The following is a 17,219-nucleotide window of genomic DNA, read 5'->3' as shown; positions in this document are numbered from 1 at the left end:
CAAGGGTGCCCCCCTCCAGAAAAAAATGCAAGGGAAAATTGGGGTAAGGGAGAGAGAAACGATTTAACTCTTCCTTACCTACCAACTCCTAAACCAGTTGGGATGACATTTCCCACCCAGGCAAAAATGCAAGCAAAGAGTACATTACACACTGAGTGCATGGGAGATGCCAACAACCATTGGGGCAGGCATGGGAGAGAAACAAGGAAGGCCAAAAGCAGCATCTTGGGAATGAAGTCGTTTTTGGTAACCTGTTTGCTGCAGCCCTCCATCCTTTACTTAGGAAGATACAGCCAGCCAGGCAGAGATCAAATTAGCATGCCACGAATTACACCGTTACAGCCAGGACCAGACTCCTAAATGGCCCTTCCATACCAGAGCACCAGCACATTCTAATAAACAAGACGCAAAAAAAAGACCCCAACCCCCAGATATTATATACATATGCAAAAGTAGTTAATCATAGTAGGCCAGGAGTTGGAGGACAGAAGATGGGGAGGAGGGGCGAAGAGAGAAGGAGAAACAGCTCTAATACAACCCCCCAAGGAAAGCAGCGCAACGGATCGTAAGAGGGGGGCTCCGATATCTCCATGGAGCAAGCTCTCGCAACTCTTCCCACCCAGCGTCGCTTGAACAACCATCTCCTAGCAGGTTTCTTGCAGCAACGGAGACGCCCACAGCGCCCACCCAACTCGGCGCCTAGGAGATTCCGCTGCTGAATGGGATCGACACCCCGCAGCCAGCCACCCCGCGTCCCCGGAGCTCAGTCCTGGCCGAGCAAGGCTCACCATCTTATCGGCGTCGTGCGAATGCCCGAAACTGCTGGCTTCTGCAAAGCTCTGGGTTGGGAACGGCCATCGGTGGAGGCTCCGGGAGGGCATCGGCTACATTTAACTTCTTCGCGGTCGGCGGAGGGAAAAGGGGGGGGGGGGAAATCGAGCCAGCACCAAGCAGCCTCCAGGAGCCCCCTGCCGCTCGCTCACCCAAAAGCTTCTTTCAGTCGAGGTGGGGGGGGGGGTAGAGAGAGAATAAATAAAGATCAAGCCAACAGGGCGTCCCTTAGCCGAGCCAACAGCGTGCGAGCTCCGCAACCGGAGCCCGCGCTCCTCTTCTTCCTGCTGCAGCCGGGCCGGCGGGCTCGCCAAGCAGCTAGCCCGCAAGAGGCGGCGGCAGCAGCAGCAGCAGCCACGAAGGAACTTTCGCCTGGCCAGGAAGAGTCAGCCTGCTGCACAAAGCCCCCGATTCTTCCCGCTGAATGGATCTCTCTTCTCTCTGTCCCCCGCCCCCCCCCATCCCGCCCCATGGCAAAAGGCATTTGACCTGGGGGGAACCACCACACGCGCGCGCACGGTTAAAAAAAAAGGCATTAGTGCAACCCGCAGACACGAGTTAAACCAAGAAAATTGGAGGAAGAGACGAAGTACCTTGTATGTGCTGCTTGATGACATTCTCCAAATGGTCCAGCCTTTCTATAATCCTTAAAGTGTCCCCTTTGTCTTCCTCTAACTTTTTCTCCGAGATCGGCTCCTGCACTTTCACATAGACCGTGGCAATGTAGTTGGTCACCCAGCCCACGTAGAGCAAGCAGATGATGTTAGTCATTCCACTCAGGATCACGCAGGTGGACACCAAAGTTTTGGTTTTCCTGGTGCAAACCATGCTGAGATCCCTCCATATAGCTCCAAGGAAACCCTGTGGTCCGGTTACCAAACGGGGCGGCGAGAGAGAAACACACAAACCCACGGCACGCTATAAAGAAATAGTCGGCGTGTATATTATGAACAGCCTGCCTTCACTTTCTCCGAGAACTGGGGAGCGCGGAGCACGCCGCTCAAGTCAGTCAGTTCCCATGCGAAACGGGGGCTGCTCCCCGGACGAGGAGCATCCCTTGCCCTACCCCGAAGCAGAGCTGAGGCGAGAGTTGGCGCCTCGAGGTTCCCGCAGGCTTAAAATAATAAAATAAAAAGAGCCTAAAACTTTTCTGCTTTCCCACCCCTCAAGAGCCGCACCAAGAGCAAACCCGTCCTCTTCCAGGCTGAGCAGCTTCGCCCCGGACGCCAGGCGCGTGGAAAGGTGCGGAGTCAGGTGCCCCAATGTTGCGAAAACTTTGTTCTCCTCGTCGGCGCTGCTTCCCACAGCCTCGCAGCCACCGCTCCAAAGCCAGCCCTTGGAAGCCGCAAGCGGGCGAGTCGGTGTGTACGGCCCGCAGACCGGCAGGCCTCCTCTCCAATGAGTGAGGCGCGCCGGCCCAGAGCGCGCCGGCGGCACCGATCGCCCGACCAATGGGGACGCGGGAGGGGCGGGGCTTCGTCAGAGGCCCACCTGCTGTATTGCATGCCTTCCTCTCAGTCGCTCACTCGCTAGCTCTGTGCGTTGTTAGACGCGCGCGCTTAGCGCGAGGGCGTTTCCGCGGTGGAAACTCCCGGCCAGGAGAGCCAACCTGCAGCGCAGATTAAGCTAAGAGGCTCCTGCAACTCACCCACCAGGCCTGCTGAAGTTTTACCGCCCTCACCGAATGTGAGAGGAAAAGGTTAATTCTATTCGTTTTCCAGCCCAGCCTCTCTCCTCTGCTTCTTAGAGAACCTGCTGCGCCTCGCTGTTTTTATTTGGCTCCTGTTTATTGCCACCACCTGCGGCGCCCACCGTGACTAAGGGGGTCAATAAGGTATTTCGAAGCAAATAAGGCGATTATTGCTCGGGCAGCTCTTAACGCGGCTCCTCATCTTAGAATCTCATTGATCTGCTGCTGGGACGAAGCCAGGGAAATCCCCCTGGCGCCTATAAACCGCCGGGTCCCTTCCTCCTTGGCTGCATGTATTCAGTAATTCCCCAATCTGGCAATGAATTAAAGTCCCGGCCCTGTTCACCGCTTGTTCGAGTGCTTCTGATTGCTAACTATATGGCTCTAATTGCATGATTGTTGCTTGTTATTATGTGCTTCTCGAGAAATAATTCAGTCTCTTTTTCTGCGTACCCTCCCAAGAACTCCCGAGTGCTGCTGCATCATTGGGTGACACTGTTATTGTTGTTGTTGAATTTATAACCCACCTTTCTACAAAAATACGCAAGGTGCCTTACACGAAACTAACATAGTACACAAAAAGATGAAAGACAAACAAGCAAAAACAAAAGCAGTTAAAAGTCAATGGGGTCAAAGTCAAACACTATAGAGACACTCTGCATATTATTCCTATTTCTAGCGGCATCTCTTATTTGTGTGGACATGCTGCCCACCGTCTAAAGTTGCATAGCTCTAACCAAACTTCTTTAGGTGCTTAGCCCACACAGTATTGCAAAAATGACATCAACTTCAAGTGTCATGGCCAAACTTTATTATTTGACAAGTCTGACCCTTCCTTATGTGCACCAAAGACATCAGGTCTATGCTTCTCTGAACTTATGCAGGCCATCGGCCTGGAAGGGAAAGGATGGGAACAGGAGGCAGGAAATGGAAATGGACAGAGCTGAAACAGAGCAATAAAAGGGGTTGGTGAAGCCTTCTGTAACCAATCTCTGTGTTCATTTATATGCAATATTTTTATAAAGAGCTCCACAGCCCAAAGCTACCAAAGCAGAGTTCAATAAGATAAAAGTTACAGACTAAAACCACTGCTACACTAGTACAATTAATATTCCATAAAAGACAAAATAGTTGTGGTTTTTGGGAGGAGAGTGTTAGAGAGCTAAAGATGGAATAACAGAGAGTGAGATGGGGTGACACACTGAGAGAATAATACAAAAGTGGGTCTAGTTTTCCCCTGGCTCCACCCATAAGAACAACAAAAAAAGACAGACAGAGAGAGAGAGAGAGAGCGCCTGCTGGATCAGGTCAAAGGTCCATCTAGTTCAACTTCCCGTTTGCACAGTGGCCAACCAGTTGCCTATGGGAAACCCATAAGCAGAACTTGAGCAAAACAAGACTCTCCCCACCTGTAATTCCTTTCCCCAGCATCTGGCATTCAAAGGCATGCCACCTCTGACAGAAGAGGAAGAACATATCCATTGTGACTAGTAACCACTGATAACCTTCTCCCCCATGAATTTCTTTTAAAGACATCTAGGTTAGTGGTTATCACTACTGGCCTTGGTTCCACTCACTGCCAGTACAGGTGGTGACCATTTTGTTTGCATACAATTGGTGCATGCCTAGCAATACGTGGGTCCTTTTAGACCAGGAAGAGGGCAGGGTGGAGCAGGCTTATGCACGCTTTGCCAATTTGTGTGGGGGCCAGCAACAGAACCTGCACGCAGAATGCTTGCCGCCTATATGCCTTTGAGAAAACAAAACAAAAAAGGTTCTCCATCCTTGGACTACAACAAACTGGATTCCAGTGAATGATTGGGAGGGAGCTCTGTTTGAGAAAAAACTATGAATATTTGTTTCACAAACACTTCAGTTACAGCTTTCTGTATAATGTGAATCTCCTGACATGAAATGGTTTAGTATCCTCCCTTCTCTCACATCCTTTTATCTTTTTTGCATATTGATGGCTCTCTTCTGAGCAATTTTTGTCATGGAGTAGGGGCTCTTGGTTTTTGTTTTAGAAAAAAACACGCTCAGCTGCACTGTGATGGGCAGCTTGCCCCTCAGCCATTCCTGTTTTACAGGGTTGCTTGTTCTTTTTGCACAGGACCTTCCAATAAATGGTATAACAGTCCTCTACCAATATTAATGGGCACTGCCTTTCTCTGTCCCCCTCTGTAATTCGAACACTACTCAGCACACTGATTGCTGTAAAGCAATTAAATAGGTGCCCAAAGCATCGGAAGGCTCTAACTTGCTCAGCCCTTTGATAAACTGAGGCACAGGTGAAGGAACAGCAATGCCCTCTGACCTCGTAACTATGAGCTATTTGTTCTCTTCAGCACTTCCTCCCATTTTTCGATGCTGTTACATTTAACTCCAGGGATTAGGTTGTATGTATGCTTGTACAAGGCTATGGAGGCGGTGGAAGGAAACTCAGCAGAACAGGGCTACGTATAGAAAAACATTTCTTATACCACAAGTATGGTGCTGGTAAATTCCCCTATAATTCTGCCAAATTAGTGGCCGCTGCTCCCCCCAGAAGCACAGACCGCATACTGTTCAGGCCGAACTATAAATGCTACTTCCGAGGTGTCATGAGGTGAACTGCCTGTGAGGTAAAAGCCTGTAAGAGGAGATAGCAAGTTACAGGGTATGAATGCTATTTGTAGTCATGTGGGTGGATCTGCTTGACTTGAAAATTTGTAGGCAGCTTCAAATACTAATTGCAGGAGAGAACTGCATGCTGGCCTAGGAAAGTTCTATATAAACAAACAAATTCTCATGTGGACTGGATTATGCATTTAGTTAACTATGTTTCAACTCCCATATTACATCTATAGAGGATTTATTTATGGTAGTCATGCTCTGACTGGACTGGAGACATCATGGTGGTGTCAGTGTCATGGCTGCGCCTGAACCTGGAACAGATCCAAGTAATCAGCTTCTTTCAAGCATGTCTGAAGTTGGACCACCATCACCCTCTCAAGCACCTTACCCAAAAGGGGATATTCATCACTGGGTGATTGCTGTTTTAACACCCTGGTTGCAGGGTGGTTCTCTTAAGGGGACAACACACATCTTTTTTAAAAAAATAATAATTTATTAACCGACCAATCAAATCAAATCACATCACATAAATTCCGAATTACAAAGCCGAATTTTAAATTTTTTGTTGGGGGTACCCATATTTCAAGTTCCGAAGGGGATTCCAATCATCTTCTTGCTGCTGCGTTAATATCCACAAATCTGTCCAAATAATGTTCATAATTCTATCTAGTCCTATCTTGCTGTTTCCACATCTCATCTTATTCATATATTTTTCTTTTTTCTTTGTGATCTCTTCTGATAATCTCCTTAAGCAGGTAAACACCAGTTATAATCCTGTGTGAATTTTTCCGTTCGTCCAATCACCATATCGAGATGGTTTCCATATATCATCACTTCCATAAATAAAAGCACTCTTTCCATCATTAATCTTCGCAAATCTGTCGCCTTCTTTAGTCCCTCTGAGGAGGCTCGCCCACAATATGAAAACAGATCCATTCCTCCTCCCAGACATAAATCTTTCAACAGAACTTGCCAAAATGATGGCGCTGTTTTTTACTGCGTTATCCCAAAGCTCTTATACTTTCCATGATCTCCTTAAAACATGCTTTTGGTTAGAAAATTATCTCCACACAGTCTTAAATCATCAGCTTAGTCATTTAAGCAGCATTTCTGACTTGCGGGGGGGGGGGATTCTTGGTTAATCACATAGAGAAAAGAAAGGAAAGTTCCCCCCCCCCATCCAGTCCCGTTGCCGACATACCGAGCCTTGGTGTGTCTTCTCATGATATATTCCTGTTTATCCGACCCGTCTTCTTTTTCAGAGATCTCTTCAATTAGCAGTCTTTACTCCCCATTCTTCCTTGAAATATGTGCATTAGCTTCCTCCTAATTGTTTCTTTTGAAGTTGCTGCAGCTAGAGGCGCGAATCAGAGACAGCGTCCAGGAGAGCCGAAGTCCACACAAGGGCATTCTGCCTAGTGCCCCCACCCCCTCAAATTCGGGCGTGGTATAGGGCATAGCAGGCAAGGGCAGTCCTCCCCCCACTCGCTTGGGGGGGGGCTGGGAGGCTGCTTACTCCCATCACAGCCTCTTAATTACCTTGTGTGGGTCGGAGAGATGTTATTGTCGGCCATCTTCCAATGCGCCGGGACAACACACATCTTCATGTAGCTTGTCCACATCCTCATGTCGCTACACTAAAAACTAATAGACTACTTGGATTTAGTGTCTTGGACTATGATATCTTACATGTGGTTATGGGCATTTTCTTAACACACTCATGAGAATGTGCCTTTATAGCTCCTTGAAAATTCTGTTAGTGAATGTCAGCAGCTTTGATGACCTGACTTCATTCAGCTTATATACTGTCTCCTAGATCAGAAGCAACATGCCTCTGAATGCCGGTCTCTGGAGAACAGCAACAGAAGCAAGTTATTACACTCATGTCCTTCTTGCTTACATCCTGTAGGCATTTAATTTGCCAGTGTGAGACACAGGATGCTGGACCAGATAAGGCTTTGGTCTAAACCAGTGGAGCTCTTTTTAGGTCCTTATAGTTTGCTAGGCACAGAAGTGGAACAGTCATATCAGCCATTGTCCCCATTTCCCCACCCCCACCCCCACTGCTCTTAAATAATAGCTCTTTTCCAGATTGGTGACCTGCAGTGCAGAAGGTACACATACGCCAACTACATTTAATATTTTCAGTCATTTAGTTATGTAAATGTTTAGGTTCAAAAAGCTTTACCATTCATTTTTTTAATCAATCCTTACATCACTTCCTGTGTTTAAGCAGGGTTAAGCAGAGCCAATGACTTCCATTAGATTGCCAAATAAAGCAAAGATTTGAATTCAGCTCTTCCCATACAAAACCCAACAATCTACCTACTACACCAGTCTTGCCCAGTCTCCAGATGTTCTGTGTTAGAGGTCCCATCATCCTTGACCATTGTTTGTCCTGGCTGGGACTGATGGGAGTTGGTGTCCAAAACATTTTACAAGCACTAAATTGGGGAAGATTGTGCCACACAATTATGTTTACCTTATATATATATATATTAAATATAATGAGCAGAGGCACTTGTTAGAAAAGTCAAAGAGAAGCAATAACGTACTCTGCGTTTCAAACCACAGATTATTACACCTGCGAACCACCTATTTCGCTGAATACCATGAGGCATAAAAAAAATCATGATTAATTTACTTAAAATATATTATTTGATTGCAATTAAATATTAAGTAGCAAGCAGCATGTGACTAAGCACATATGAACAGCAAGCAGCATTCATTTCCCCAGTCTGAACAATCAATCTTACAGTTATCACTTTTTTAAAAACACAGAATGCAAGAAGAGCCCTGCTGGATCAGACCAAAGGCCTATCTTCTTCTTCTTCTTCTTCTTCTTCTTCTTCTTCTTATTATTATTATTATTATTATTATTATTATTATTAACAACTCCAACAACCTGTTCTCACAGTGGCCAACCAGATGCCTATGAGAAGCCCACAAGTGTTCCATTTGTAATGTGATTTTATACACTCTCTCTCTCTCTCTCAGAAGAAAGACCCACTGAGTTCGTGGATCTTATTCCCAGATAAATGAGCAAAGCATCACTACCCAGATTTCCTAGGTGGAACCTGGGTGGATTTGTTCTCAAAGATTACACTATTTGAATGGATTTTCTGCTATTTTCTCCCTTGCCATCCGATCCTTCATTTGAAAATATAGATTTTGAGTGTTCTTCAGTAAGTAACATTTTTCTATTCAGGACTGTTAGACCCAGGCAGAAAATGAGTGAGAGCTCACTTGTTCATTCATCACAATTTAAAATGAAGGGAATCTTGTTCTGAGAGTCTCACTGAATCAGTAAGTACTTTGATACTGTTATTTCAGGTGGGGCCGTTGAGGCCCCATCTGCACTATAAATTTAAAGCAGTATCATACCATTCCAAATAGCCATGGCTTCCCCCAAGGAAACCTGCAAACTATAGTTTGCTCAGAGTGATGCAGTTTAGGGGACCCCAATTCCCCTCACAGAAGTCCCTGATGTTGGGAAAGATTGAGGGCATAAGGAGAAGGGGACGACAGAGGACAAGATGGTTAGACAGTGTTCTCGAAGCTACCAGCATGAGTTTGACCAAACTGCGGGAGGCAGTGGAAGACAGAAGTGCCTGGTGTGTTCTGGTCCATGGAGTCATGAAGAGTTGGACACAACTAAACGACTAAACAACAACAACAACAACTCCCCTCACAGAGCTATAAGCCTCAGAGTGGTTTAACAGTCAGTACCTCTTTCCAAAGAACTCTGGGAATTGTAGCTCTGTGAAGAGAATAGGGAGTCTCCTGCCAATGTTTATTATCCTTAATAAACTACCGTTCCCAGGATTTGCCTAGGAGAGGGGAGTCATGATCATTTAAAGTGGCATGATACTGCTTTTAATGTATAGTGCATATGGGGCCCGAGAGGGATGTGGCATCAGCCTCACGGCACACCAGTGTATGATAGTGGCTTGTGCCTGTGTGTGATGGTTGTTCAGTCAGCTGAACAAGACACAGAAAGGTCTCTGGGGTTTGGAAGGTGAAGGTCAGAAGTTCACTCTTCAATTCAATGAGCTAATTAGCTCAGCATGTGCTTCTAACTGTACATTGCCATTCAGTGTTGTAATACAACAGCTGGAGTGAGCTAATAATAAGACTAATTAGAATATAAGTGTAGAGTCCACCGGTCCCAAGAGCACTGAGTAAAAAGAAAAAAAAGAATGCAGGAAAGAGGCAGCAAAGTCAGGGTGCTGACATATTTAGTGGATGAGGTTGCTTTCCTCTGTTTATTCTGCTCTTCCTTTTCTTTCAACTCTCCCTATCTCTGCTTATTACTTCTCTTTAGATAAGCAGCAAGAGCTCTGCTGGATCAGGCCAAAAGCCCAGCTAGTCCAAAACTGCTCTCACAGTAACCAACATGAAGCCTGCAAGCAGAGCCTGAGCACAACAGCTGCATTCACTTCCCAGCAGCTGATAATCAGTTCAATTTTCTGCGTCTTCTTCACTTTTCTTCATTCTATCCCCATTCTGTCCCCACCATTATTCTTATATAATTTTCACTTGCTAAATCTCTGCCTTCATTATAAACTGATCACCAGGCTCCTTTGCTTAGTTTGCTTAATTTATAATGCACAAAGTATTGGTGATCAGAAATCTCCGTTGTGATGTGCCATGTAGACAAGAGCTGGCCCTAAGATAATTTTGCTCCATACAAAGACCAGGAAAGCCTCATAGTGAGTGGTGAACGGTGCTGACGCAGACAAATGGGAGGGTGGCTATAAGTAAGACAAGGACATTTAGGTAATTTAACTTGTTCTCAATGATCCCATGATTCAGAAGAAGCCTTTGCCCAGAACATTTAGTAGTGCCAAGTGCTGGCATATCTAGCATTTTATAATCTGCAAGCAGAATAAATATGCCATTTCATTTCTGTGATTTTGGCTGTTATTTAGCATAAAATGGCGGTGATGGTGGCTGCAATAAAATGTTGCAGTGTGGAGTACTCCTGTTCAGTGCCCCAGCCTTCCAACGTGGCATACTCTATACCATTCCCCCTCATTTATTTTTAGTCCTGTCCCCCCAAACAACAGGCATTCAGCATTCTGTGAAAATTGAGTGTGCTCAGCCCTCTTGGGCCTGTTTTCGGTTATGTTGGTTTCCCCCTCTAAATATTTTTTTAACTTCTGCAGACCTTGCAGGTTCCCATATGGCTAACTGATAGCCTTGCTTTTACTGCATGGTTCTTAAAACACAGTACCTGAATCAACCGTTAGTGTGCTTGTGTGACACTTTTCCACAAAAATGTTATGATGTGGTATACAAACATTGTTAATAAACACACACACACACACCCATTCCTTCTCACACACTCAATTATGTGCCCATGCTGTTTTCAAACTGTAGCAGACCTTGGAATGAGTATTTTATCTACTGTTAATGAAATGTCCTTAATTACATTTATTCTCCTGTTGGGACAGCAGCTGAACATGACTAATATTGTTGTCCAGCTACTGTTTTGCCCCTTAGCAAAGCTTGTGCTAGAAATATGAAATCCTTTTGCTAATCTCAAATAGCTTGTTCACTGGGAAAGACTCTTCAGTTTATTATTATTTCCATTTGTAGACCACTCTACTATCCAACAGATCTCAAAGCAGTTTGCATACACAATAAAACCATATCCAATGATTCACATAACAAAATACATAAAAATATCCATAAACATAATATAAAATAAATAAAATCAGAAAGCACTACAAGGCAATGCAATGTACAATTTCAAGCAATACAACATACAGGTACATAAAATCATTCATCCAATCTCACTATGCACCCATTTCACACAAGTACCACAACCATTCACTACATCAAACATTACATCTATCACCTACCCATACATAAACCACTCACACCCACCTACCCATACATAAACCACTCACACAACCCACATACAAGGGGTCACTGTCAAGCATACAGAAATAAGACAATAAATATCTGAAGGGGTAATGGACTTATGCACGTCACCTGGACCACTTAATACTCCTCTCCCATCTCTGATTTGAAAGGGGCCCAGATCTCTAGCAAAGTAGGATTTCTCCCAACTACAGAAACAACATGCATTATATTGCACAACCTCAAGGAGAGCCAGTGCGGTGTAGTGGTTAAGAGCAGTAGACTCATAATCTGGTGAACCGCGTTCGCTTCCCTGCTCCTCCACATGCAGCTGCTGGGTGACCTTGGGCCAGTCACACTTCGTGAAGTCTCTCAGCCCCACTCACCTCACAGAGTGTTTGTTGTGGGGGAGGAAGGGAAAGGAGAATGTTAGCCGCTTTGAGACTCCTTCGGGTAGTGGTAAAACGGGATATCAAATCCAAACGCTTCTTCAACCCCTGGTAAATGAGTGATTGGCACTGGCAGGAGACACAAACCTCATACTCATGGTGGCTGTAGAAGTCACCATAAATTCAAATTGTTGCAACCAACCAGATTCTAGGCTCCGCTTTTACACCAGCAACTTGGTAGAACTACAACAATCAGATAGGATATGCCATCTGTTACATGCCCCTTCTCTGCTGAAACTTCATTCACACCTTAATTACTGATATGCAGTCTATTGAAAATGAGCCAAAACATCAAGCACATGAGTCTGATGGAATATATATATCCCCATCCATCTTCCTTGTCTGAGAGCATTAGACCTTGAAGCAATCTGCCTTACAACTGTTCCAACCATACCCTAGTCTGGTTCCAGATCTTTTTTTAGGGCTAAGCCAAAGCAGAAATCAAATCAGATTTGCTTTAATGTCACTTTAATAAGCAGGGTTTTGTGCAGGCAGAGAGAGTCTGAGGCTGTCCAGAATCTGTTGGATCCCAAGCTATTCCTGCAGCTATTGTGTCAGGACAACATAGTGATCTTCCTGCCCCCCTCCACTTTCCACCCTGATCTCTGCATGCAGTGGGACTGCAGATACAGCGGTGACCCTGCTCCTCCAAAAGCTTCCAAAAGCCAGTGGCCAGGGTCTGGATTCCCTCTTTAGTCTGGATCCAGCCATATGTGAGTGTGTGTATGTGTGCTGAAGCACAAAAACAATATTCCAATGGTAATCATAATGTGATAATGTGGAATAGTATCCCTGTTATAGAAGTAGGGTGAACATTATCCACATTAAAAAATTGAACTATATCTAGGAATAACTTGGACCATTGATTAATGCAAGGGATTCCTTGCACAATCCACCATATTTTCTTCTACAAACATTCTCCTCTATATCCATGCTACTAGTGCAAATTCAGTAACTCTACATATTAAATATTTGGTCACACAGAGATATTTTACTTTAAGCTGATCATTGGCATTTTGAATATGTTTTCATCCAGATGTAAATTTTCTGCTTTGTTCAGTGTACATTGGACATCAAAGTAAATAATAGCATAAATCTTCAACAGCATGAGTCACACATACAGAATCTCATTACAATGCCATTCAAGGGGGCTGCATTTGCACTGTTTGGCATCTCAGTGCCGCCAAAACTTGTGGTGGGAAATAGGGATCAGACCTTGATAATAATTCTCTAATGCATGTGTCATTTTTCGATTAAAATCTTGAGGTCTGAATCACCCCAGGTGTTGCTATGGATAAGATTCTTGACAGGGGTTTTTTTGTGTGTTTTTTTTTTTGGTCCCTACAGATTTTACTGAAATTCCAGAGCTTTACATTTTTTGCCTTTTTAACACAAAAATAACTGACTACTCTTATTATCAGTTTTTCCTCGTTCCATATGTTTCTTAGTCAACCTCCTCTTCTCCACCAATTGAATGGTAATATGATATGTTTTGATTAGCACAAAAGCCCCATTTGAACTCTGTTTTTTGTCCATAAATATGCTGTGGAGGTTCTTGTGATTAGATATTTTAAAGTGTTTTGTTTCAGCCAAATCATATATTTTTTCTCACTACAAGGAACCATTTTGCCTAAGAAGATTCTTACTGCTGGGGGATCCCAAATTCCTCCTTTTAGGTCTTGAAAAGCTCTTTGAAAACCTGGTAAATGAGGATCCAATGCAAGTTTTTCAGAAAACCAGACATCCAAATAATTAAAATGCTGGACGTGTTCAGTTGCTTTGTCCATCAAGGGCCCATTAATTACATGGTGGATGCATTCCATATACACAACTACTTTTCCTCTTACTGTAATTTACATGTGGTTGTTCTGTTTGACAAATGGCCCCATAGCCCTTCAAAAACCACCTCAGTCCAATTTGCATGGCAGATAGTAGAAGCATGTCAGCATCATTACAGTAAAACAGAGCTAAGACGACAGTATCAACACTGGCAAATATGTTCTTTACTACAATTCATGGACCAGATCATTTACATACAATTAAATGAAAATGGAGCCAATAGCGGGCATATCTCTAGAGAGCTGTCCATCAGTTTTCATTGTAACCCTTAACTGCGGCTTCTGTATAGAAGGTCTTTCAAACATGGACGTCTTCAATTGACACCGTAATCTTTTTCAATTTATCCTGTCAAAAGATCATCTGTTTAACAAGCACACCATTATAGCTACAAAGGCCTGATGTCTTTGGGCCTTGAGCATATTTATTTATGATATGTTTCAGAGCATATCCTTGGCCAATTGCCACCTTGCTAGTGCCCCGCCCTGTTCCCACACTGTCCAGGTACGCAGCATCACTGTCAGCACCAATCCAGCACATCTTGCTGGTCATGCATTGAGTGGTCTTCTCTTCATGATACTTCTCCCACAGTTAGCTCTATGAAATATTCTGAAATAATAAAGTAACGCTGACCTGCGGTCAGTTATGCCAGATGTGTCTGTCTGTGATAGCAATCTATATAAAAACACAAATTAAACTTGCAATTTCATACAGTTCGTGAGGGCAAATCTATGTTAAATACCTACTTCACACTTAGAAGTGGCTTGCTCTGACAGGTTTTCCTGTGTGACATGTATTTACATACTTGGCCCTGTTGCATTCACACTTTAGCAAAATGTAAGTGTATGCTTTTTAAAAAAGCAACATGTGTGAAGCAGGCCTTAGTAATGAAACTGTGATGAAGTACCAGGTTGAGAGAGAATAGTGAGGCCTCATCAGTTCCTTGTATTGTTAATTAGTATAATGATGATGACTAAGCACATTCTATATACACAATATTCGAAGGCCTATAAAACACTCATGTTAACAATTACCATCTGCCATTGTTAAATAAAAAGATGTCCTCTGTTGAGCTGAAAGAATTGTCACTAAGAGAAACAAGAAGAGCTATATCTGAAGTGTTCTCAGTTACACAGCTGAAGATTTGACCTTGATGAATCTGTGGGGTTTTTTTTTTTAAATGATGCCTTATACGTAGCTGGAAAAATAGAAATCAGAAGGGATGGGGAACAGGTTTATATCCCTCAAGAGGTTTCATTATGTAGGACTTCTTACTATTCCATTATGTAGCACCTCTTACAAACAGCTCTTGGGATCCAAGTGTTGAAAGGATCTTAAAAAGTATGATACAGTTGCACGTTACACAGCAAATTACAAAAGAAAGCAAAACGGTTTCAAGAATGAAATGGTGGACCTCTGAGTGGTTTTGTGGGTCAGGGGAGCGGGGAAGGGCAGGCGTTGTATATGACAGCTTTGGTTCTCTCGTCTAGGTAGGAAAGCAACACATTTTTATGTGTTTGAAGTACCCATAGCAGCAGACCTCTTGAAATGCTCCAAATGCTGGTAAAATCAACATAAAAGCAGCATGTGCATCTGTAGGAAATGTTCCAAGGGACGGGACAAAGGGGGTGTAAGATAGGAGAGGGAGGGAGGGATGGGGCGAAAAGAATAGTGCCTGTATGCTTTTCCTCATATCTCATTCCTCAAAAGCATTTAGGATGCTTCAAGACAACCTGTTTATCAAGCAAGGAGATTAGATGGTGGTTTCTATTCAGCATTCTGATTTGTTTGCAGGGAGGATAAGTAATATGGCATCAAAGCCTGTGTTATCTATGTCAAGCATGTGGGCCATCTAGACATGTAGACTTTGATGTGTTTTAATCATTCTTACTGTTAATTTTAATTATGTTTAAATGTTTTTCGTTTTTAACCACTTTTACAGATAATTTTAATATGTCATATAAACTGTAAGCGGTATAGGATTTAAAATAAAATAAAATAAAATAATTCCTCACTTTCCAGTGCATTTCCCCATCACTTTTTACAAAATGTCTGATTTAGGGGGGAAGCAGGGTTGTTACTCAAGACTTCCCAATCAATTATAATTGTGCAACCTGAATTTCCTGGAATGTTACTGAATCGTACCCAAAAATACTGACAATGGAAGCACACTTGCTCTTTTTTTTTTAAAATGAAAGCTGGGAATCTGGAAATTTTGGTTCATCAGGGGGCAACTGCCCCCCCTTGCACCCCCCTCCCCCTGTAGACTTCCATAGCAAGTAGGTAGAGCCTGCCAATTACTGTTTTTTAAAAAACTATAGAAGCCATGATTTAAGTTGAGGAAGGAGTTGGAGTGTGGGGCTTGTTGGTTTCATTAACAGCCTCCATACCTTGTTGCTCAAAATTTGTCCCTTTGTCCTTCCCAAAACTGGAAATCTATGCCTTAAATTCAGTATGCTTTACTGAAGGTAGAAATGAAATTTCATTTATTCGCCACTTGTATATCCTACCTTTTCTCTCCTCACTCTATTCTCACAACAACCTTGTGAAGTAAGTTAGGCTGAGATACAGTGACTGGCTCAAGGTCACTCAGTGAGGTTCATGGCCCAGTGAGGATTTGACCCTGGATGAAGTCAAATCGCTATGGCACAAAACTCATTTTCAACTAGGCTTTGTTAACTCACTAGTGCATCACGATGTGCCCTAAAGCAGGAAGAAGTGGTAAGTTCATATCTGTATTTTTATCTTTATATCTGCTTCATTTTATGGCTTTTGAAAAAACACTGCAGAATTGAGCTTTTAGTCCCTTTTGTTGAATTTCTTCCACATTTCTGCATGTTATGGAAGGGGTTCTAGGTTTGAATCATTAAAAGTTCATGTTACTCAACCATAAGTTCATCTCCCTAAAACCTTTTGCAATTTTGTGATGTTAAGCTGTGGGAATTGCCCTCATGCACCCTCCCCATGGAAATTAATGGCACCAGCAGTCCTAATGGCTTCTGTTTGATTTGGATATGAATGGTCCATTGCGTTGTTAATTTTTATTGACTTCCTTTGTATGCTATTTCACAGGTACTGGACAAAATACACAAAACAGTTTCCTGACTCCACTGCAACTGCCAAGAAGTCTTCTATACTATCATCCTTGGAATCCTTTTCAATTGGATTGGGTGGGGTGGTGGTGGAAGTGTTCCTTATTTAAAATGGGAAGCCTCCATTTATTTAATATGTGTTTGTAATTTTGTATTCTGCTAGCCAGATGGCGAATAAAATATTCAGCAGAGCGGTGTGCAGTGTCTATGTAGTCAATGTAGTTTTGCTCTGCGATGCCTGTGTATAGTTGTCTGTTTCAAAGCCAAATAAGCTGCAAGGAGGAGAAATGATATAAATGACAATCTGTTTCCTTTATAGTTTCAGGTCTGTGCCAAGTGTAAATGAAAACAACCCAAAATGCCCATTCTGTCATGTTTCTGTACTCTTGCCGCTTGACGCTGAGTACTTATTATTGGGAGTTTCCATGTCTTATTAACACTTGGTACTGAAAGGGCTCCCTATCCACTTCTACTGAGACAAGACATGGTTCAGAAGGATCTGCATCTTGCAATACAGAGGCTGGACACATTTACCTGAAAGCTACATGCACAGTGTTCTGGTAAAAATATAGAAGGAGCCTCCTCTACTGGAGAAAGATCAGCTCAATGGAATAATGCAGATTCTGCCATGCTACTATATTTATATCATACCTTAGTGATGTCAGCTAATGGATGGGTAGGCATGGTTTGGGGGAAATGGCCTTGTGGACCAAACTGTACCCTTTGGTGGGCAAAGTTGGACTAGAGGTTCCCCACCGCTGCCTTAGAGGTAAAACATCCGCTTTGCATTATTTCAGTTGTGCATTATTTCAGTTGTGTAGATTATTATACTTGTACCTC

At 43.4% G+C, this 17,219-nt stretch overlaps 1 protein-coding gene across 2 annotated transcripts in view; it reads right to left on the bottom strand.

Moving 5' to 3' along the window:
* Positions 1-17,219, bottom strand: part of GALNT18 (polypeptide N-acetylgalactosaminyltransferase 18) — a 352,471-nt gene that overhangs the window by 277,165 nt on the left and 58,087 nt on the right. The window contains exon 1 of one of the 2 annotated variants that reach the window (XM_082193670.1): positions 1,425-2,147. The exons of the other annotated variant lie outside the window; for it this stretch is intronic. Within the exon in view, the coding sequence (XP_082049796.1) occupies positions 1,425-1,659 (235 nt within the window). The 5' untranslated portion in view covers positions 1,660-2,147. Of the gene's footprint in view, positions 1-1,424; positions 2,148-17,219 lie in introns of those variants that run through there. 2 annotated transcript variants of the gene reach the window in all.

This window comes from Podarcis vaucheri, assembly GCF_965113315.1.
Source record: "Podarcis vaucheri genome assembly, chromosome: 1".
Taxonomy (NCBI): Eukaryota; Metazoa; Chordata; class Lepidosauria; order Squamata; family Lacertidae; genus Podarcis; species Podarcis vaucheri.
This window is presented reverse-complemented; position numbering and strand designations above follow the sequence as displayed.